The 23,439-nt window shown below is 43.9% G+C and overlaps 1 protein-coding gene and 1 long non-coding RNA gene across 2 annotated transcripts in view; one reads left to right on the top strand and one right to left on the bottom strand.

Annotated features, from left to right (window-relative positions):
* LOC146072253 (uncharacterized) overlaps positions 1-23,235 on the bottom strand; it is a 32,442-nt gene extending 9,207 nt beyond the window's left edge. The window contains exons 1-3 of the mRNA XM_083179579.1: positions 23,016-23,235; positions 20,585-20,815; positions 1,154-1,468 (exon numbers count right to left, since the gene is read on the bottom strand). Of these exons, the coding sequence (XP_083035705.1) occupies positions 1,154-1,468; positions 20,585-20,815; positions 23,016-23,088 (619 nt within the window). The 5' untranslated portion in view covers positions 23,089-23,235. The remainder of the gene's footprint in view (positions 1-1,153; positions 1,469-20,584; positions 20,816-23,015) is intronic.
* On the top strand, positions 13,357-19,120 carry LOC146072252 (uncharacterized). The gene is made up of 3 exons (XR_014473005.1): positions 13,357-13,421; positions 17,883-18,308; positions 19,059-19,120. It is a non-coding gene; the product is annotated as an uncharacterized LOC146072252 (long non-coding RNA).
* Positions 23,236-23,439: the final 204 nt, after the last annotated feature.

The raw sequence follows: 23,439 nt of genomic DNA, 5'->3' as shown, positions 1-23,439 counted from the left end.
TCCCCATTCCAGTAGACACATCAGGGTAAATTTACTAAAATGGGAGTTCTGTGATAAGATGGGATATTTCTCAAAGCAACCAATCAGAACTCCCAGTAAATTCTTAGTAAATGTACCCCTTTGTGGACAATATGAAGATTTGAATCTGCCCTAGTGTTGGAAGATTCTATATAGAAAACTCTGCAGACATAGAAAGATGAATTAGAGTGTTTAGAGTTAAAGTGAAGCACAGAACTATGTAATTGAAGCAATAAAAACTAATAAAAAACGAATTACTAATTATTAATTAATTATTTAAAGATCTTTACATTTTAAATCCCTTTTTTCAATCATGAATTTCATGGATTTGGTTCATTTTAACTCTCAGCCATCCAGTTACCCTTTTAAATACTATTTATGAAACTTGAAGCTAGAATGTATACATAGCAGCGGTAGGTAGGAATTTAAGAATTACTGTACACCAATTGGACTGATTTTGGGTGCTCATCAATTTCCATGGGTGCTCAGGCCCTTGAGCACCCACAGAATCGGCACCTATGCTACACAGTTCCTGGTGAGAAAAAAATAAAAAATAAAGATGGTGGCTGTCCGTTCCTATTTTTATTTTTTTTATTTTGTTCTTTGTAGGATATTTTAATCTAGTGCACTAGCATACCCCTATATATATATATATATATATATATTCAGATATTTCTTCTGTTATTGTCAATGTATTTATTATTTGTTAATTATATGCGTTTTACAAATCCATTTACTTTGAATGGTCACACTCAGGGTAAATAAATAGTTTTCATTTTTAAAATCAGTCCAATTGGTATACAGTAATTCTTACCAAATTCCAAACCTAGCGTTGCTATATATACATTCTTACTTCTTGTTTTTAGTCTTTTAGGGATTGACTAGAGGCAAACTGTGCCAAGCGCCACTATCGTTCCCTAGGGAGGGTTTTACTTTTAATTTATGAAGCTTGCCTTATTAAGAGTGAGTGTGTATGTTAGTTTAACTCCTAGACCTGATACTCAAAAAAATTTTTATTGAACATGACTAGCTAGAAACTCTTCGTGACTCATGTACCAAATTCTAGATTTGGGGCCTCTCCAACAGACCATCACATTTTCTAGAATAATAGGTCCAAATCATAGATCAAACATACCTTCAACGGTAATAAGACGTATGGTAATTCCAACAGTGTTCCCGGGAAGATGACACATATATTGTCCAGAGTCCATAAAACTCCCGGGGAAAATTTTGAAAGCAAATTTTGTTTCCGCCGATGTTTTAAGACGATTGTAAAAGTGTCCAGTGCTTGTGGCTTGTTTGTCAGCTTCCACCTCTATGGTGTCTTTGTTTAGTGAATCAGATGACGTCCATTGCCACTTGATGTATTGGGCAGCTGTGACCCCTGGGCAAAGCAGTAAAAGACCTTCCCCAGCAGATCGGAACTTCACAAATTCGTCTCCGATAGAGGCTGAAGTGAATAGAGGTATAGAGTTTATTTAAGTCATTGGTTCTAATTACCTCATCATGTTTTGGTTGGCAAAACCACCATCAATGTTTGGGTTTGGATTTCAGTTCAGTTTAATATCAATAAAAAAATGACAATCATTGATAAAAAAAAAAATAAGAAAACAGCTAAATCAGTTTGTAGTTCACAGAGAACATAATAAGGACTAATAAGGATAACATATCCAAAAGACACATCTCAAAGTTCATACAAGCCATACTTTTTTCCCCCAAAATTTATTACGAGTCCTTCTTCTTTGGTCACAATACTGAGGCCAGTATTCAATGAGAAAAATTTGCCTTGTTTTATGGAGAGTTTGTGCTGTTTTCACGTTGGAAGGAGCATTTTGCTCTCCAAAAGTGAACCACCCTATTCAATGTGATATTTTCGCCGTCTTTTTAAGTGATTTTCGCCGTGTCTCTCCGTGTAGCAATTCTCCATCTTTTCATGGAGAACTGGAATGTGAACTTTTAAACTAAAAGGTTTTTTTTTTAATTTTGGTGTCAAAAAATCAGGATTTTTTTTCTGTGAAGGGGCATGTTATTTTTATTCATGTGCTTATAGCACATGAATATATATTTAATTTAAAAATATATATTTATTTAAATTTTTTTTATTTATTTTTTTACACAGAGCAGCCAGCAGGGGGCCGGAGCTCTCGAGCCGCTCATTAGATTCATATATTCACTGTATACGATCATTACATATGCATGATCGGGTGCAGTGAATACTGGGTCCCCCGCTGGCTATAAGGGGGGGCAGCTTGTGCTGCCTGGGTCCTGGGGAGCCCACCTCCCCTCCACATATGTGATGGGGCAGCCAGGGAGACTTTAATCTCCCTGGCTGCCACCGTCCCCCGGCTCCCTGCCAGCTCCCTGCCGCGGACGCTCGTCCGCTGCAGGGGTTAAGACTCGCCGTGAGTGGCGGCGAGTCTTAACCACATTGAATAGTGGGAGCAGGAGTGGCAGCGAGCCCTCCGGAACAGGGCGAGTGCATGGCGAGAGAAAAAATCTCTCGCCATGCACGGAGAATTTTTCACATTGAATACTGCCCTAAGGCATTGTCACTGGAAATCATCTTGGTAAGAAATATGACTGGTGGTTCTAAACAGTAAGTAAATACTACTTACAGGCAGGGTCGGTGCAAGGTTTTTCAGCACCCTAGATAAAACCTCAGCTTACTGTTCCAACCACCACCCACACACAAATTCCCAATACCGACTTTCAAGAACCTCAGGTGAACGTGTGAAGGTGGCATCTTCAACACCTTCCATTTGTATTAAGATTAACAAGGATGCCTCTCACAGAGTCATCCTCAGTATTGTGATACATAGATTATGGAATCCCTAGGCAGCTGCCTAATGGTAGATCCGGCCCTGCTTACAGAGGACTGGATATAATGCTAAACTGATCAACCAACAACCGCCATGTTTGTATTCTAAATCTTTGTTCAAGGTTGCAGAAGATCAATTGAAAGTAACGTGCTATTATTCGTCAAAATAGATCTAACCAGAATACTCCTGAAAACGGATTCAATTTGTTATAATGAATGCTTCAAAATGGAATCTCGGCCTTAACTACTATGTAACAATTAAAAAAACATCAACAAACTAAGGGCCTTATTCTGGTTGGTGCGGCCGGCCCGTACGCGTACGTTCCGGGGTTTTTTAATGATCTGCGCATGCGTACCATCTCCAATGCGCAGGCGCGAACACTCCACAACGCTTACGGACAGGTCTCTCTGTGCGAAAAAACCTGTACGCGAGAGTACGGGCATTGGGGGCGGCATAGGGGCGTGATGAGGGGAGCGGCCGAAATAATGAGGGAAAATGGGCGTAAATATGGGCGTACACGGGGGTGTGCACCAAAAATGAACGGTGCTACTACCGCACGATCGGCTAAAGCACCGTTCATTTCGGACACAAAACAGGCGGCCGCCAACCGCCACCTCAGACCACCCCTACAGATACCGCATGCCAGCGTGCGCCTGGGTTTGCTAATTTACGCTGATTACTACTCAAACACATACACCTGAATGTAATAAGCAATGCTGCAGTCTATTAAGTCCAAACCATGATTTCACTACCTGCAAGCCTACACACAGCACTCAAACACATTGGAAGCTTATCTTTCTATACTTCTCTACATTTAAAGGTTTGTTTAATTTAAGGTAAGAATCTTTTTAAGACCTGTTTATATATGCTAAGGTAGGTATTTGCTAAACAGTTATACACATTCACTACGTGCTTTCATAGACTTTACACAGTAGCACACTCAATCTACACAAGCCGACATGTGTCAACGTGTTCACTCTAATACAAACATAGGTTTTGTATTTATGATACAATAACATAAACCACATCTAACACCTACAAAGGATGTTTCAGCAATGTTTTAAGCCCATGCCCACTATTTTGCACACAATCTTTGTATAGTACCCAAAATACAGACCTGTACCACCATCTGATCTGCTATGAATTGGATTTTACTACACTCTGGATGTAAGATGCCACCAATCACATTATTGCACTCACATCTCTCTAACAAAGGATTCCTACATCTGCTTATGACACTGTAAAATCATATATATGTACAAAGTTAAACATGTTTGTCCACAAGCAATTTTATCATGTTTGGCCGATTCACACATCTTTTTTTAGGGAGGACACATATGCATTCCTACACAAATGTCCCTTTTGACCCTTGTTTGTCTACCTCACCCACTCCATGAGGAAAGCATTGTTCTGGACCTGCTTTTACCTACTAATGTAGGAGCTACCTCACCTGCACACAAACTGCTTTCTCACCTATTAAGTTGCTCTGCACATGTGCTGACACAAACTAATTAGCAGGGAAAAGTTGGATAGGAACATGTGAATGGCCATGGAGAGGGTTACACATGGGAAACTTCTACCACACTTCAAGAAATGCTAAAAAATACCCTGGTCAGTAAGTACACATAAATGTAGTATTTTTTTTACACAAGAAATTACACATACAACAATTGTGTTTTAATTGGTAAAATAAATGTATTTGCTGTTCAGCATCACAGCTTATTTGACACTTTAATGTCATAAATCAAATAAACAAATAAAATATACACAAAAATAAAAAAACAGCCAGAACAAGAGGTTGCATATCTCCAAACATGTGTTACCCTGCAAATGCAATGGTGAAAGAAATGGGGACACCAGAATACGTACTGCAACAACCAGGGTGAATACTAAGCAAGATACACACCACCAAAAATTTATCCTGCATTTGTAGAGGTCAAAATAAGAACTTTAATGCCCATGGCACGAAAATGGATCGATGGCCAACTCAGGAAGTGAATGTCCAGTGCAATTTAAACATTTGGGGTCCAACCACAGAGGAAGTGAACCAGGTCTCATTATTTGGGCCCTTTTTTCCCCTTTTTAGATGGGGCCTTGGGGACAGGGGCCTTTGGCTCAGATGGCTTGCGGCGTCTTCCCCTAGTGGACACAGGAGGGTCAGCAGAGGTGGAAGGTTGGGGAGCAGCTTGGGGTGGGCCAGCAGATGGGGGATTGTCCCTTAGGGACCTGGCGGTGGTCAGCAGCTCCGCAAGAATTTCATTCTGGCGGCTGAGTTGTTGGGCAATGCTTTGCATGCCAGCCGCCAGAGTGTCATTCGTGCGGTTGAAGGCCTCACACTGCTGCCTGTTTGTGGCCTTCCAATCCGCCAGAAATTCCCCAACCTGCTGCTGACGGACCGCAGCCTCCACCCCTTGCTTCTCGATCCTCTCCAGCATCACCATCCAGCTGGCATCCCATGTGTCCTGTGGCTGGGGGTGTCGTCTTGGTGGAGGCTGGACCACTTGCTCCACCTGTGGCTCTGCAGAGGAAGATGCTGCCGGTTCATCCTGGGTTTCTGCTTCTTCTAGGATAATAATTGAAAACAATGTCACCATCACATACGCACTAAAAAATATCTTTCAAAATACAATGCATTACTGTGACTTACCATCAAAAGCAGCAGCAAAGACCTCCACCGGGAGCTCACTATCCATATTGGATATCCCCCTGACCTCGGCCACATCAATTACATCCAAGGCCTCCTGCTCCAGGGGGGTATATTCCAAGGTGTCTGGCATAGGCCCCCTCCCGGTGGACATGCTGTGGTTGTACCGGTCAGTCATCTTCCTCTTCAGTGTCGTTTTGAAGTCTGTCCACCTACAAGTTTAAAAATACAAATATCACCATGAGATATGTGCACCACTGTGCTAGTGAACATCATGACTACGTTACATTTCCTAGTGTGGGTGATCTTATGTTTTTTAGCCATATGTGTCCCACACACACATTAATGTCTAAATTAGGAGGCATTTCAGTGTCTCATCTCATTCATTAGGCCACTAAATGCACATACATAGATCACTATGCAGAAATGACATCATCCATGGCCAAATTATGCACCTCCACCTGTTGTGAAACTACACATTCCACCATAGCTTGACAGTGTGGTTATTATGGAGTAATTTAACTATGGGATGGCATACTGGGATGTGTAGTTTCTCACCAGCTACATGTGCACAGTTTGGTCATTCTTGTTTCAGTAGCATCATATGGAACATGTTACAACAACTCTTTCAAAAACACACTTTCTCTTGTCCCATCACATACTTCACATACTTCACATGAGCAGAACTGTGCCCATAACCTCACATCACACCAATGGTGCATGTTTCATATATAAATGTGGGTTATTAGAGATGGTTGTGTTCACATGTGACATTGAAGTGTAGCACTATCTACAAACACACCTTTCTATTATTCTCAAAACATACATGTAACATATGTACACACATATGACATTATCAGGGGGACAAACACACTTGCCTTTTCTTCACTGCTAGCCAATCTCTGACCACTGGTGACACCTGGTTCACTTCCTCTGTGATCTTGTCCCAAAGGTTTCTCCTTGCACTGGCACCCGGCTTCCTGGTTGGCAATTCGATCCATTCGCGTGCCCTGGGCACTAAAATTCTCAATTCTGCCTCTACAAATGCAGGGTTTCTCTTTTTGGTGGTGGTATCCTGCTCAGTCCTCACCCTAGATGTTGCAGCTCGTTTTCTGGTGGCCCCAGTTCTCTCACCATGCACCTGCTGGGTCACACCTGTTTGGAGAGATGCAACCTCTTGTTCTGGCTGGTTGCTTGGCCCTTGTGGAGCTGGTGGAGTTTGAACAGGGCCTGTTAGTGAGGGGCCCGCTTGGTCTTGCAGGCTACTTCTCTCTTGGGCCCTCCTTCTCCGCTCCTGTTCCCTCTTCTGCAAAGCTTCAAGCAGGGATTCTGCTGTAGCTCTCTGTAGAGCGTCCTCAGCTGCGGAATCATCTGAGCTAGACATGTTTGCAGCAATTCTGGCCTGCATCTGACTGAATATTTATATGGTAATCTCCCGCCATGAACAAGGGGGCGTATATTTTTCCCCGCAATGTAGTAGCTAATTTACGCCAATATATCCCGGCGATAATTCCCGCTTAAATTACGCAGGTCTCAACGCACCTGATCATTCACCTGTATATGCACATACACAGGTTGTGGAGCATTGTGTGCTACATGGTGAAATGTGTGCACCTGTCATTCCAATGATGAGTGTTGTCAGCTGGTATCTGTTGGAGTTCGTGTATGCTTTCTGAGTCACATTTCAAAACATCACGTTATAATGCTTTCCTTACATATGTAATGAGTATGAAATTGTCATACACCAACATGTTGCATTGTGCCTTTTTTAGCAGCGTATTTATTAGTAGACGGTTGCGTGTATTATTTTCAGCACACTGTATATACAGTACGTCTCTCTATACATTGAAAGCATGCTGTTGGTTATGGTGTGTGTATATCAGAACGGTCCGCGTAAGTTTCTATTCGCATCCAGTTTGTTAATGTAAGAAGGATTAATAAAGTTAATACTAAACAAACAATTTTTTAGACCAATCAGCAAGCACCAAAAGTGATATATGTACCTGCAATTAATAACTGCGCCATTGCCAATATGACTTCAACCAGGGCTAGCGCGTTTTCTACCCAGGAGCTGGTGGCCTTGGTTGAGGTCATGGACCGGCGTCTGGGGCCCAGGGGCCCATATGTGTCCAACATGGACAAGCGGCGGGCATATAATGCTGCCCGCCGGCTAATATACGCCCGGACCGGCGTACAGAGAAGCCTGGCACAAGTCGAGCGGCGCTGGTCTGACCTGCGCCTGCGCCAGCCAGTGATGCTGAGTTCCATTCGCCGCCATATTGCCCGATGTAAGTTTTTATTAACTAGTATGTCTGCGTTTTTTTTCAATGATTTCTGTACTTTTTATAAATATGTTCATGAGTATGTGGGTGTATATGGGTGTATAGGGGGTGTATATGGGGTGTATATGGGATGTATATGGGGTGTATATGGGGTGTATAGGGGGTGTATATGGGGTGTATATGGGTGTATATGGGGTGTATATGGGTGTATATAGGGTGTATATGGGGTGTATAGGGGGTGTATATGGGGTGTATATGGGGTGTATATGGGTATATAGGGGGTGTATATGGGTGTATAGGGGGTGTATAGGGGGTGTATATGGGGTGTATATGGGCAGTGGCGTAACTATATATTTTGCTCCCCCAAGCCAAAAAAGTTGTGGCGCCCCCCCTCCACAAATAAATATATATATACACACACACACACGGATCCATAAAAAATGACAGTGGGGGCACTACAATAAATAAATGGGGGGGGGGAGGGGCAGTTTCGTGCAGGTTCCTAGAAAAGTGTGTATGGTCTAATAAAACGGGTTGTGGACTCCAAGGAAATACTGTTCCCAGGAGCCACAAATTCATTTTCATCATTCCGGGTGCATGGGATACAGTTCATACGTACAGTACATACACTGCCTCCCTCATACATACATACATAGATACATACATACATACATACATACACTGACTTCCTTATGCATACATAAATACATACACTGCCTCCCTCATACATACATACATACATACATACAACCATCCATACACTACCTACCTCATGCATGCATGCATACATACATACATACATACATACATACATACATACATACACTGACTTCCTTATGCATACATACATACATACATACATACATACATACACTGCCTCCCTCATACATACACTGCCTCCCTCATACATACATACAACCATCCATACACTACCTACCTCATACATACATACATACATACATACACTGACTTCCTTATGCATACATACATACATACATACATACACTGCCTCCCTCCCTCATTCATACATACATACATACATACAACCATCCATACACTACCTACCTCATGCATACATACATAAATACACACACACACACACACACACACACAGGGATCCAGAAAAAAATGACAGTGGGGGCACTACAATAAATAAATGGGGGGGGGGGGCAGTTTCGTGCAGGTTCCTAGAAAAGTGTGTATGGTCTAATAAAACGGGTTGTGGACTCCAAGGAAATACTGTTCCCAGGAGCCACAAATTCATTTTCATCATTCCGGGTGCATGGGATACAGTTCATACGTACAGTACATACACTGCCTCCCTCATACATACATACATAGATACATACATACATACATACATACACTGACTTCCTTATGCATACATAAATACATACACTGCCTCCCTCATACATACATACATACATACATACATACATACAACCATCCATACACTACCTACCTCATGCATGCATGCATACATACATACATACATACATACATACATACACTGACTTCCTTATGCATACATACTTACATACATACATACATACACTGCCTCCCTCATACATACACTGACTTCCTAATGCATGCATACATACACTGCCTCCCTCATACATACATACAACCATCCATACACTACCTACCTCATACATACATACATACATACATACACTGACTTCCTTATGCATACATACATACATACATACATACACTGCCTCCCTCCCTCATTCATTCATACATACATACATACATACAACCATCCATACACTACCTACCTCATGCATACATACATAAATACACACACACACAGGGATCCAGAAAAAAATGACAGTGGGGGCACTACAATAAATAAATGGGGGGGGGGGCAGTTTCGTGCAGGTTCCTAGAAAAGTGTGTATGGTCTAATAAAACGGGTTGTGGAGTGTGGACTCCAAGGAAATACTGTTCCCAGGAGCCACAAATTCATTTTCATCATTCCGGGTTCATGGGATACAGTTCTAGCTGGGGACAGATGGGTATATGCTGGGCAGAGAGGGGGAGACAGATGTGGGGAGAGGGGAGATAGATGCTGAGGAGTGCGTATGGGGCAGATGCTGGGTAGAGAGAGGGTGGTACAGATGTCGGGCAGGAAGAGGGGGACAGGTGATGGGCAGGGAGGTGGGTACAGATGCTGGACAGAGAGAGGGGAGAGATGCTGGGGATGGAGGGGGACAGACATTGGACAGAGAGAGGAAGACAGGTGCTGGGAAGAGGGAAGGGGGATGAATGGTGGGCAGAGAGATGGGGTGGTTTGCAGGGATGATTGACAGGGAGAGGGGGAACGGATGGTGGGCAGAGAGAGGAGATGGATGGTGGACAGGGAGAAGGGGTACGGATGGTTGGCAGGGAGAGGAGAGGGGCAGATGCTGGGCAGGCATAGGGGGGAGAGAGAGGATATCCAGTGAGTCGGCGGGCAGATACTGGGCAGGTAGAGTGGGGACAGATATTGGGCAGGGAGTGGGGTAGGCACTGGGATGGAACGCAGGACTGGGGGGCGGGCATAGACGGACTACATACATACATACATACATACATACATACACTGCCTCCCTGATATATACAGATACATACAGTACATACATACACTGCATCCCTCATACATACATACATACATACATACAACCATCCATACACTACCTACCTCATGCATGCATACATACATACATACAGATGGGTCAGGGTCCATCTTTGCAGGGGATGGCGCTGGCGTCGCCAGCCGCCATCCCCCGCCAGCGCCATGGCGATGGTGAGAAGGGGACGCGCGCGCACGAGAGGCGCGCGCGTCCCCTTCCGACGGCGCTTCGATATGTTCCCCCGGGTCCCCGCCGGCTTGCCGGCGGTAACCCGGGGTCCCCGCCGCCTGCCCGCACCCCCCCTAACCCCCCCTAACCCTGTCCGTCTCCCTGAGGCGGAGACGGACAGGGTTTTCCGTCGCGCCAGCGACGGAGACTGAGACGCGCGTGCGCGTGACACGCACGTGCGTCTCAGTCTCCTCGCTGGCGAGGCTGCTGGCGGGTCGCCAGCGCGTACGTTCTGGCGACCCGCCAGCAAGGATGTTAATAGTAACATACTGTACATACACTGCCTCCCTGATACATACAGTACATACATACATACAACCATCCATACACTACCTACCTCATGCATGCATACATACACTGACTTCCTTATGCATACATACACTGCCTCCCTCATACATACATACATACACTGACTTCCTTATGCATACATACACTGCCTCCCACATACATACATACATACATACATACATACATACATACATACATACACTGACTTCCTTATGCATACATAAATACATACACTGCCTCCCTCATACATACATACATACATACATACATACATACATACATACATACACTGACTTCCTTATGCATACATACACTGCCTCCCACATACATACATACATACATACATACATACATTGACTTACTTATGCATACATAAATACATACACTGCCTCCCACATACATACATACATACATACATACATACATACATACATACATACATACATACACTGACTTCCTTATGCATACATAAATACATACACTGCCTCCCTCATACATACATACATACATACATACATACACTGACTTCCTTATGCATACATACACTGCCTCCCACATACATACATACATACATACATACATACATACATACATACATAGACTTACTTATGCATACATAAATACATACACTGCCTCCCTCATACATACATACATACATACATACATACATACAACCATCCATACACTACCTACCTCATGCATGCATGCATATATACATAGACTTCCTTATGCATACATACATACATACATACATACATACATACACACACACTGACTTCCTAATGCATACATACATACATACACTGCCTCCCTCATACATACATACATACATACATACATACATACATACAGATTGAATTTGATTAATAATATGGAGTGTGCATCTGCACCACATGTCTTTCTTTGCAGAACTACAAGTCCCAGCATGATAGCACCTCATGTAAATCGGGTGTGCATTCTAAGAACCCCCCCCCCCCCCCCCCTAAGCTAACATTGTGTACACCTGTACACCTGAAGGTTGGGACTCCTTCAACTTAGAGTAGCACCCCGCCCACCTGATCTGAACATTAGTTCACCAGTTTGGTCCCTGGTAGCCACAGACTGCAAACTGAGGGCACAATGAAGGTAAGACCTACAAATTTACACTAATTGCTAGTCTTGGAGATGGATTTGGGGCGCGGCTCCCCTTGGGTTGGTGTAACCGAGTTGCTTTCGGGGTGGCACACCCTAACATTTATTTAGCACTATTTATTTTCACTAATATTATACTTCCTAGCACTACACTTTTTAACCTCTAGCTCCTGCTTCTTTCTTATTAACACACATTTATAGCTTAGTTTTTCACTTGTGTGCTGCCCTGGGGTGACTGGCTTATGCTGGCCTTTTTGGGGTTCCGCGCCCCAGATTCTTAGTATTAGGGACCCACCAGAAATGAGGTTACCGTGAAGCTGGTTGGTGGGCAAATATTTCTTGGCCAATGAATATACCAAGAACCTCTATTATTGATTGAATTTGATTAATAATATGGAGTGTGCATCTGCACCACATGTCTTTCTTTGCAGAACTACAAGTCCCAGCATGATAGCACCTCATGTAAATCGGGTGTGCATTCTAAGATCCCCCCCCCCTAAGCTAACATTGTGTACACCTGTACACCTGAAGGTTGGGACTCCTTCAACTTAAGGCCCCCATACACTATGCGATTTTTGGCCGATTTCACCCGATTTCGGCACTTTGGGCCGATAAATCGGGTGAAATCGGCCCTAAATCGCATGTTTGTGACATCTGATCCAATCTGATGCGCGTTCCCGTGCTCATCAGATTGGATCAGGTGGTCGGACCTGCAGAACATAAGATATATCGGCATCTGAGCCATCATGGGCACATCGTGGGTGCTTTTTAGCACCCACGATGTGTCAGATCCGATATATCTATATGTTTAACTTTGGGTACCTCCTTCAGGTGCGCGGCATCCTCCCCCAGTCAGAAGCAGCAGCAGCCTGGAGCACGTCACATGCGCGACGGACACTGACAGGAGAGGATTGCAGAGGGCAGAGTGCGGCAGTGACACGCTTCCCTGCTTAAAGATTCTCTCCTCTGCTGCTGTATGTACGGGCTTCAGAGCCCGGACCCCCCCCTCCCCTGCTGCTAAATGTACGGGCTGTCTGTAGAGCCCTGACCCCCCCTGCTGTTGAATGTACGGGCTTCAGAGCCCGGACCCCCTCCCCTGCTGCTAAATGTACGGGCTGTCTGTAGAGCCCTGACCCCCCCCCCTGCTGTTGAATGTACGGGCTGTCTGTAGAGCCCTGACCCCCCTCCCCTGCTGCTAAATGTACAGGCTGTCTGTAGAGCCCTGACACCCCCCCACCCCCTGCTGCTGAATGTCAGTACGGGATGTAGAGCCCGGACCCCCTCTCTCCCTCTCCCCAGCTGCTAAATTGAGACACTGACCATAAAGATGTAACGGAGTTATGGCCTCTTAGCAGCAATGTACAAAAAACATTTAATTTCTAAATTGCATCTACTGGTAAGATAACTGGATATGTGTGTCCTTCCTTGTCTGTCCACCTGCACACTTGTTATAAAATGCACTGACATCAAGCTATTATATCAGCATAAATGCAAACAGCTAATTACTGTCACAAAACTGTGCTGTGGGCGAGCGGCGACAGCGAGCAGGGCTTCCTGCTCGCTGTCACCACTCACCCTGTCAGTAATCAACTTACCCCCCCTCATACGCCAATTGGCGTATGCGGCTCCAGAAGCAGCGAGACTCACGGCTAAATACAGCAAGTTTTCTGCATTAGCCGCGAGTCTCGCTGTTTTGGGGAATTCTCGCCGTCCTGTGACGGCGAGGATTCCCCCAGAACGTTGAATAGAGCAAGCGTCCGGCGCGGGGGTTAAACAGCGAGGATCGCTGGTTTTCTGCAATCCTTGCTGTTTAACCCCTCACCGGGCGCATTGAATACCTGCTATAGTGTGTATATATATATATATATATATATATATATATATATATATATATATATATATATAATTTCATTCCATGGTGCATCACTCCAATAATGGGAGCAAAATTTGAATAACAAACAAAACAGTTCCCTCCAGATGACAGCAGCACTGTGGCTATGTATAGTTCGAGGGGGGGTGGCGGCACTGAACAAAAAGGTGAGTTGAGTGAGTTGTTCGTGTCTTCCACTGCGGCACCCATGCCTGGTGTCTTTTTGTACGAGTGACGACACCGCACCCCCCCCCCCCCCCCCCCCCGAACTATTTATACATACAGTATACCGCCATTCTCCTTTTCTCAGAACAGTAATACCTGCATGGTGTAGCACTTTTCAGGCCACTCCCTAGGTCCATCCCATCAGATAAATCTCATGGCACATCCAATTTGCGTCAGATAAATCACGTGATTAATCACATGTGATAAATCACATGTGATTTATCTGCCACAAATTGGATGTAAAAAAGGGCACATCAAGTGTCAAATTGTATGTAGGCGTCCTGGGAAGCTGCCAGGGAAATTCAAGGGAAATCAGATGCAATTTTACAGGTCAGATAAATCTCATAGTGTATGGGGGCCTTTAGAGTAGCACCCCGCCCACCTGATCTGAACATTAGTTCACCAGTTTGGTCCCTGGTAGCCACAGACTGCAAACTGAGGGCACAATGAAGGTAAGACCTAAAAATTTACACTAATTGCTAGTCTTGGAGATGGATTTGGGGCGCGGCTCCCCTTGGGTTGGTGTAACCGAGTTGCTTTCGGGGTGGCACACCCTAACATTTATTTAGCACTATTTATTTTCACTAATATTATACTTCCTAGCACTACACTTTTTAACCTCTAGCTCAGGGCTGGGCAATTGCGGCCCTCCAGATGTTGAGGAACTACACATCCCAGCATGCCTTGCATCAGTTTCAGCATGGCCACATAGCAAAACTAATGCAAAGCATCCTGGGATGTGTAGTTCCACAACATCTGGAGGGCCGCAATTGCCCAGCCCTGCTCTAGCTCCTGCTTCTTTCTTATTAACACACATTTATAGCTTAGTTTTTCACTTGTGTGCTGCCCTGGGGTGACTGGCTTATGCTGGCCTTTTTGGGGTTCCGCGCCCCAGATTCTTAGTATTAGGGACCCACCAGAAATGAGGTTACCGTGAAGCTGGTTGGTGGGCAAATATTTCTTGGCCAATGAATATACCAAGAACCTCTATTATTGATTGAATTTGATTAATAATATGGAGTGTGCATCTGCACCACATGTCTTTCTTTGCAGAACTACAAGTCCCAGCATGATAGCACCTCATGTAAATCGGGTGTGCATTCTAAGATCCCCCCCCCCCCTAAGCATACATACATACATACATACATACATACATACACTGACTTCCTTATGCATACATAAATACATACACTGCCTCCCTCATACATACATACATACATACATACATACATACACTGACTTCCTTATGCATACATAAATACATACACTGCCTCCCTCATACATACATACATACATACATACATACATACACTGACTTCCTTATGCATACATACACTGCCTCCCACATACATACATACATACATACATACATACATTGACTTACTTATGCATACATAAATACATACACTGCCTCCCACATACATACATACATACATACATACATACACTGACTTCCTTATGCATACATAAATACATACACTGCCTCCCTCATACATACATACATACATACACATACCCTCCAACTGTACCGAATTTGCCGGTACAGTACCGTTTTTTAACAGTCTGTACCGGCAAATTATGATTGTACCGAATGTACCGATTTCTTTATTTTTCTTATTTCAGCTGGCGTCAGCCTCACTCTTATGTGCGCCGCATCCTCCTGGCTCCCGGGCCCCTGTGCTGCGCCGCCGGCTTCCCTCCGCCCCTCCCCCCGGCGTTCCCAAGAGTACTTTAGTTTGCACAGTTTGCACTGCTGCGGCCGGTGCCGTGCGTCATTACGTTATGCGCCGGCACCGAGCACCAATCATGGGAGGAGTAGGACTCGTCCTATTCAGTCTCCCTCATAGCGCCAATTATCGCCCAGTGACTGAGTGTTCAGCCAGGACTTGGAGCCCCGGCGCGTGTGACACTGACTGGGCTGCGATAGCACATCGGAGGAGCCTGCCACAGCACACTGTAAGTGCACGGCAACAACTCAGGACTGGCTGTACTAGGACTTTAAATATTACATCTTCACACTTCTCTTGACTCTTATCCATCGTGACGCACCGGCTGCAGCTCATGTCACTTGGTGGCTGCTGGTATGTTAAATAAGTATATTTAATATACTTGTTAATTAAATAAGTATATTAAATATAATTATTTTAATATGCCAGCAGCCACCAAGTGACATGAGCTGCAGCCGGTGCGTCACGATGGATAAGAGTCAAGAGAAGTGTGGAGATGTAATATTTAAATACTTATATTATAAGCGCTTACTTTTAATTTGAAATGCCCGGAAAGTGGGTGGACACACCCCCTTTCACGTATGGCCACGCCCCTTTCACGTATTGCCACGCCCCCTTTCTCCGTGTGTACCGATTTTGGTCCTCCAGATGTTGGAGGGTATGCATACATACATACATACATACATACACTGACTTCCTTATGCATACATACACTGCCTCCCACATACATACATACATACATACATACATACATTGACTTACTTATGCATACATAAATACATACACTGCCTCCCTCATACATACATACATACATACATACATACATACAACCATCCATACACTACCTACCTCATGCATGCATGCATACATACATAGACTTCCTTATGCATACATACATACATACATACATACACACACTGACTTCCTAATGCATACATACATACATACACTGCCTCCCTCATACATACATACATACATACATACATACATCCATACACTACCTACCTCATGCATGCATGCATACATACATACATACATACATACATACACTGACTTCCTTGTGCATACATACATACATACACACGCACACTGCCTCCCTCATACATACATACATACATACATACATACATACACACACACACTGCACCCTCATGCATACATACATCCATATGTCCCCAAAATGACATCCATACATGTATCCCAAGATATTAATAATAGTGTACATACCACTGGCGCTGGGTGGAGGGCCTGCCAGCAGCAGCACTAGGGAGTCCAGCAGCAGGTGTTTGCAGGGGCCAGCTTAATTGTCCCCTGGCAGAGAAGATGCAGCAGCTCCGGCCCCAGGAACCCATGCTTGTTCTCAGCAGTGACTGGAGGGAGGAGGCGGGGCTCAGAACTGCAGCGTGGAAACTGAAAGTAAAGTGACTTCCTCTGCTGCTGCTGCCCTTCTATGTAAGCCCCGGCTCCTGAGTCCCGTCCAGCAGCAGCTGCTGCTTTCATCCCAGCCGGCGCTGCTGCCTGTCACACACTAGTTAGTATGCCGGGCACCCACCGCAGGTGGCTCCCCCAAGCAGCTGCGGGGGCTGCCTTTATTGTAGCTACGCCCCTGTATATGGGTGTATATGGGGTGTATATGGGTGTATAGGGGGTGTATATGGGGTGTATATGGGTGTATAGGGGGTGTATAGGGGGTGTATATGGGGTGTATATGGGGTGTATATGGGGTGTATATGGGGTGTATATGGGGTGTATATGGGGTGTATATGGGGTGTATATGGGTGTATAGGGGGTGTATATGGGGTGTATATGGGGTGTATATGGGGTGTATATGGGTGTATATGGGGTGTATAGGGGGGTATAAGTAGTCGCTCTGTTTTTGGGTGTAGCATATCAATTAGTTAGCATGATAAATGTCTGAAATATAACAGCAATGATAATTTGTAAGGTTATGAGCATGACTAATGTGAATTTTTCTTTTCCCCATTTTTATGAAACCCAACCTCCGATTTCTATGCCATCAACATGAACATTTCAGCACGGGCAAGGGCACGCATGGAAGCCCGGGAGCAGGCAGCCCGGGAGCAGGCAGCCCAGGAGGAGGAAGAGGAGGAGGAAGAGGAGGAGGAGGAAGAGGAGGAGGAAGAGGAGGAGACTATGGGTCCTGCTGGTGACCACCAAATTTCAACATCCCCTTCCACCAGCCACTCCCCTACCCCCACCCCCTCCCCTACCCCCACCCCCAGCCCTACCCCCACCCACACCCCCACCCACACCCCTACCCCCACCCCCTCCCCACCCCATTTCCAACCCCCCTACACCTCTCCACCACCCACCCCCAAACCTCTCCAATCCCCACTCCAACCCACTACCTGTATCCCAAGTCCTATCCCATCCCCCTTGCTCCTGACCCCCCCAACCACCGGACACCCAACCAGCGGCGAGCAGGATGGCTCAACTAGCCGTAAGTAAATAATGTGTCTAATGTTTACCTACACATTTCTACACATAAACAATCACAACAACCACATATGTGTATCCAACATCAACATTAGTTGCAACATATCACTGCAGGGCGACCATGAGGTGTGGCCTGTCCTTCTCCAGGAACAAGGGTCCCCTTGGTGGTTTTTTGGAGTGTGGCCATGGCTCACCCCTTGAATAATTGACATAACAGTACATCCAATTAGATATCCGACATTAGTGGTGTTGTAGTTATGTGGGTCCAGGTGTTGGGTAACTCCACTTCCCAGCATGATGTGCAACATTAATTTATAGATTGTTTTGTTCATAGTGTGTGAGGCCATGCGGATGCATGCTTTACAAACATAGCTTTAGGCCTATAATTTGTACAGCAATGTCCTAAATTTAAAATAGTAAGGAGTGCTTAAGCCGCAACAATGTCATAACCCTTAAATAGCACAGCCTAATTGTGAGGTTAGAGGTGAGTCCCCCAAAACTAAACTACCAATTGGGATACAGCATACATTCATCCAATAAGGAGTAATTTTTATATTTTTATGTAATATGTACAGTATGTGTGTGTCAACAGAATAGTATTTTGGACCATGTTTACAGCATACCCATCTTCAATGTAGTGGAAAAATGTATGTGGCCTTCACACTTAACTCACAAATTCATATTATGTTACAATGCAATAAACATTTATGTATATGATATATTAATTATAATGTGTTTTTCCCCTTCACTACAGACACTGAACAGCACCAGGAGGAGGTGGCCCATATAGTAGTGGAAATGTTCCTGACCATCCTCTACCTCAATATTCTTTTCGGCCAACTGCAGGCCCTTCTTTAAATTTTTTTCAGATTGTTATTTTCTATTCTTAATAAAAAAAGTTGATGTTCAGTTAGAAGTTGCCTGTGTTTTTAATCATAAATATGTGAGAGGGTTTGTAAGGGCAGGTACATACAGATGTGTCATGTAAGTTATATTGGTAATTTGAGGTGAGGGGTAATGAATGATGTGTGAATGTGTGTGTTTTGGGGTGAAATAACACATAGTGAAAAGGCATGATTTTTTATTGTTGTTAGATGAAAACATCACACATAACATCAGGGTAGGTATACATGTTAAACAAATCAGATCAAACTAATTAGGGACATAATTTAGTACATACACACAAACACCAACATAAATTTATTTACAAGTAAAAGCAATGTGGGGACACATAGATAGTGATTAAAATGCCACATTAGAACATAACAAATATACATGTAATGAGGGTTAAAATGTTGTTTTATTAGGGTCTTTATTAAGGTAGTTAATTGAGTTAATAGAAAACAATAATTGAATAACAATTAGAATAATTAATTAATTGTCAGAATTATAGTTGAAAGGCAAGATTTGCAGGTCCATATATGTGAAGGGTATGCCAGCGTGCACGGACGTACGCTCACTCTCACGAGCGGTGACATAAGCTGAGTTTTCCATTGAAAACAATAGGGACCCGTCCGTACAAGCTGGCGTACGCTCAGATAGCCGCAAGAAGTCGGTGGGAAGACGGACGAGAGACGTCCGTAAACGGTGGCGTACGCTCTGTTGTACGCCAGTTGTCGGAGTCTAAGGGGTGAGCCGTCGGTGTACGTTGGCGTACGCTCAATTGTACGCCACTCCCCTTCGACGTTGTTTCTGGCCGTACGTATGCGGCTGATTTGTGGGTGGACTTAACCTCAACGGCCGCGTACGGAGAGCGTACGCTAATATGGAACGTACGCACGTTTGGCCGCACCGATCAGAATAACCTCCATTGTCAGCTGAAGAACTGTCATTAAAAACACTACAACAAAAGAAAGATTCTTGAAGGCTGTCTTAACAACAATTATGACTAAAAGGTCATAATTCATAGTTAAATTCAGTTCCTATCTGTATTTGCCGATATGTCAGCATTATCCATTTTATGAGATATGTACACATTTAACTGAGTTAATCTAGATTAATTTAATTAATATAAAGTGTAATAATGCATAATACCGTATCAACTAATTAACTCCAAGTGAATGCACATTCGATAAGTGAAGGGGAAATCCTGACCCATAGAAATCTCTCATGCATAAAATGTGTCATGTCGGCATTTCTATAATTGCGAATATTATGATTAGTGCTTTATATAAATTGGATTTCATCTTCATTTAAGTGTAGTAATATACAACATCTGCCATATACTGTATGTGATAAAGTCTCCGAATCCAACTTATTATTCTAAGTGGTTGTACTCACATTCAGTCAAATCTAGCACTGTTCCGGAGGACACGTTGTTATCCGTTATACATAAATAGGGGCCTTTGTGATGTTTACCGAAATCTGAAATAACAATGTACAAGGTGTCTTCATAAGAAAACTGTCTGATGTTCCTGTTTGAAGGGGCAGAAACAGATAAAGATGATCCGCTTCCCTTTAAAGACGGACAGGTCAGAGTGATATCAGTCCCGTGAGTCACTTTTCTTATTTCTGAAAAAAGCAAATTGGGCTTAATAATATTCAAATATTCTAACTTAAAACATTCATAACAATGACAACATTTTAGTAAAGTCTACAGTTAAAAGGCACAGAAGCAAATTCTATTGTGTTTTGTTTAATACCGATGTGTATTATTAGGACAAAAGTGTCTAGCTCAGGGGTGGCCAAGCCTGTCCTCAGAGATCTACCAACCGTTCATGTTTCTCAGGCCACCTGTGGATCTATTGTAGGAATACATGCTGCATGTTTGAAAATGTGACAGTTAGTAATGACTACAGCTGTGCACCAGCTAGGTGGTCTGGGGAATGTGACCGTTAGTAATGACTACAGCTGTGCACCAGCTAGGTGATCTGGAAAATGTGACAGTTAGTAATGATTGCACCTGTGCACCAGCTAGGTGATCTGGGTAATGTGACAGTTAGTAATGACTACAGCTGTGCATCAGCTAGGTGATCTGGAAAACGTGAACAGTTGGTAGATCTCGAGGACCAGTTTGGCCAACCCTGGTCTAGGTCAACAGTCAATATATCGACCACTGTTGGTCGAAAGACAATAGATGGACACATGCAAAAGATCAACATGGTCTAGTTCGACATTGATAAAAACACAAGAAAAAAAGATGACATGGGCATGGTTGACACATAAAAAGGTCGACACCCATTTTCATGTTTTTGGTGTCTATGTTGATATTTAAAGACAATGTACCGCGTCCCCTCGCACCCTGCGCTCAGCATCCTATTATAGTGTCGCTTTCATTGTGAAGTAAGAAAAAGTCAGTAAAAAAAAAATCATGTCAACCTTTTGCTTGTGTCGGCCTTATGACCATGTCTACCTATCGACTGTATACCATTTAATACAGTTTCATATCTCCTCAACTTTCCCAATTACAGCGGGTCAATGCCGCTTGGACAATGTCCCATGTGCACGGCATCTATCAGTGCAGTTAGCGCTGGTCACGCCCCCCCCAAAAATTATTAAGACAGGGGTTGCAGTGCTTGGCCATGCCCTATCAACTTGAGGTTATGCCCACCCCTCCTGAGGCCCCACCCCCATTCAGCGGCGGTCGCGCCTCCAGCATGGGCGGGTCACAACTCTGCAAACACAAAAGCTCTAACACATGTTAAAGTTAATGTGGAAAATGACACTCATGTGCCCAAATTGATTCTGAAATGGTTTTGCACTAGACTGATGCGCTGTAGGAGGGTTCTAGCAGCAACCACCAAATGGACACATCCGAGATATTACATCTTGGCTCTGTTGCTCTCTGCTTTACATCAGTAAAGGGGCGAAACAGGAAACGTTATACGGGTACCTTTATAGCTAAAGGTGCCCATACACTAGTAAGATTTATCTTCAGATCTGGCTGGTTGGAACAAAAACATGGTTATGGATGAGTGACAGTTTGTCAGTTTTCCAGCATTTCCAAGCAAATGGTCAACTGTCATTTGCTCTCATCCATAACCAGGTTTTTGTTCCAACCAGACAGATCTGAAGATAAATCTGCATGTGTATGGGCACCTCAGTCCTCAGATCCCATACAGTTCATAGTATAACAAGTAAAATAATTAACTACAGCGGTGAGGCAAGAAATGTCCCTGACGGTGTTTACACGAACAGAAACACATCAGGTTTCTAATTCCATCAGAACACTCACACTTATTGCAGTTATCCTGGAACTAAAGCTGGCCATACACCTAAAGATTTATTGTTCAATCTGTCTGGTTGGAACAAATATCTGGAAGTGTATGGGAGGAATGGCAATTGACCATTTGCTCCAAAATGCTGGAAAACTGGCAAAAATGGTCATTGAGACAAACTGGGTTGGAATCAAAGTTTATCAATTATCATTTGCTTCCATACATTACCAGATTTTCCTTCCAACCGACCACAATGGACAAGAAATCTTTAGGTGTGTGGCCAGCTTTAAACACGAAAACACTTTGCAATTTCCTTCTAATCCTAAATATCCATCACAGAGATTTGTGACTTTACTGTCTGTCTGATTCTTTCCTGTTATATGCAGAATATACCCTATGGAAACGCACTGTAACATAGTGAACTGAATGCAATGTATATGAGCTCAATTGCAAATATATTGCAAATGCAACAATATTCATATCTTCATAATCGGCATTATATATAACTGCGACACAGGAGTATATATTATATATGTACAAAGGGAACCACTTACCTAAGGAAGATATGAAATTAGGTGCCCATAACATCAAGCAGATCGCTGAGACGTGGACCGACCACATTTCCATCTTGTTGGCCAAAACTGTGAACACTTGTGGCCGATGAATAGAAGGTTCTGTGTAACGGATGTAGGTAACAATGTGAAAGCGTCAATAGTACATAAAAAAACACTTCCTCCTATGAAAAAAAGTGTTCAGAAAAAGAACATAGAAATATTAACACAACACAATCTACCATGACCTACCTGAGTAAAGGTCCATACACTCTGGGCGACTACGCCCAGCGTGCATGGACAGCGATTATAGCATTCAGTGGCTTTCCCCCTGCCCGGCTCCGACGGAGGGGGGGGGACGGAGTTGCATAGCGGAGGGCTATGCAAAGCCGTCCTGAAAGCCACTAATCTACTGGTATAACCAGCA

This window comes from Crinia signifera, chromosome 4 (genome assembly GCF_055691185.1).
Source record: "Crinia signifera chromosome 4, ASM5569118v1, whole genome shotgun sequence".
Lineage (NCBI taxonomy): Eukaryota > Metazoa > Chordata > Amphibia > Anura > Myobatrachidae > Crinia > Crinia signifera.
The sequence above is the reverse complement of the archived record's forward strand: the minus strand, read 5'-3'. Positions and strand labels throughout refer to the sequence as shown.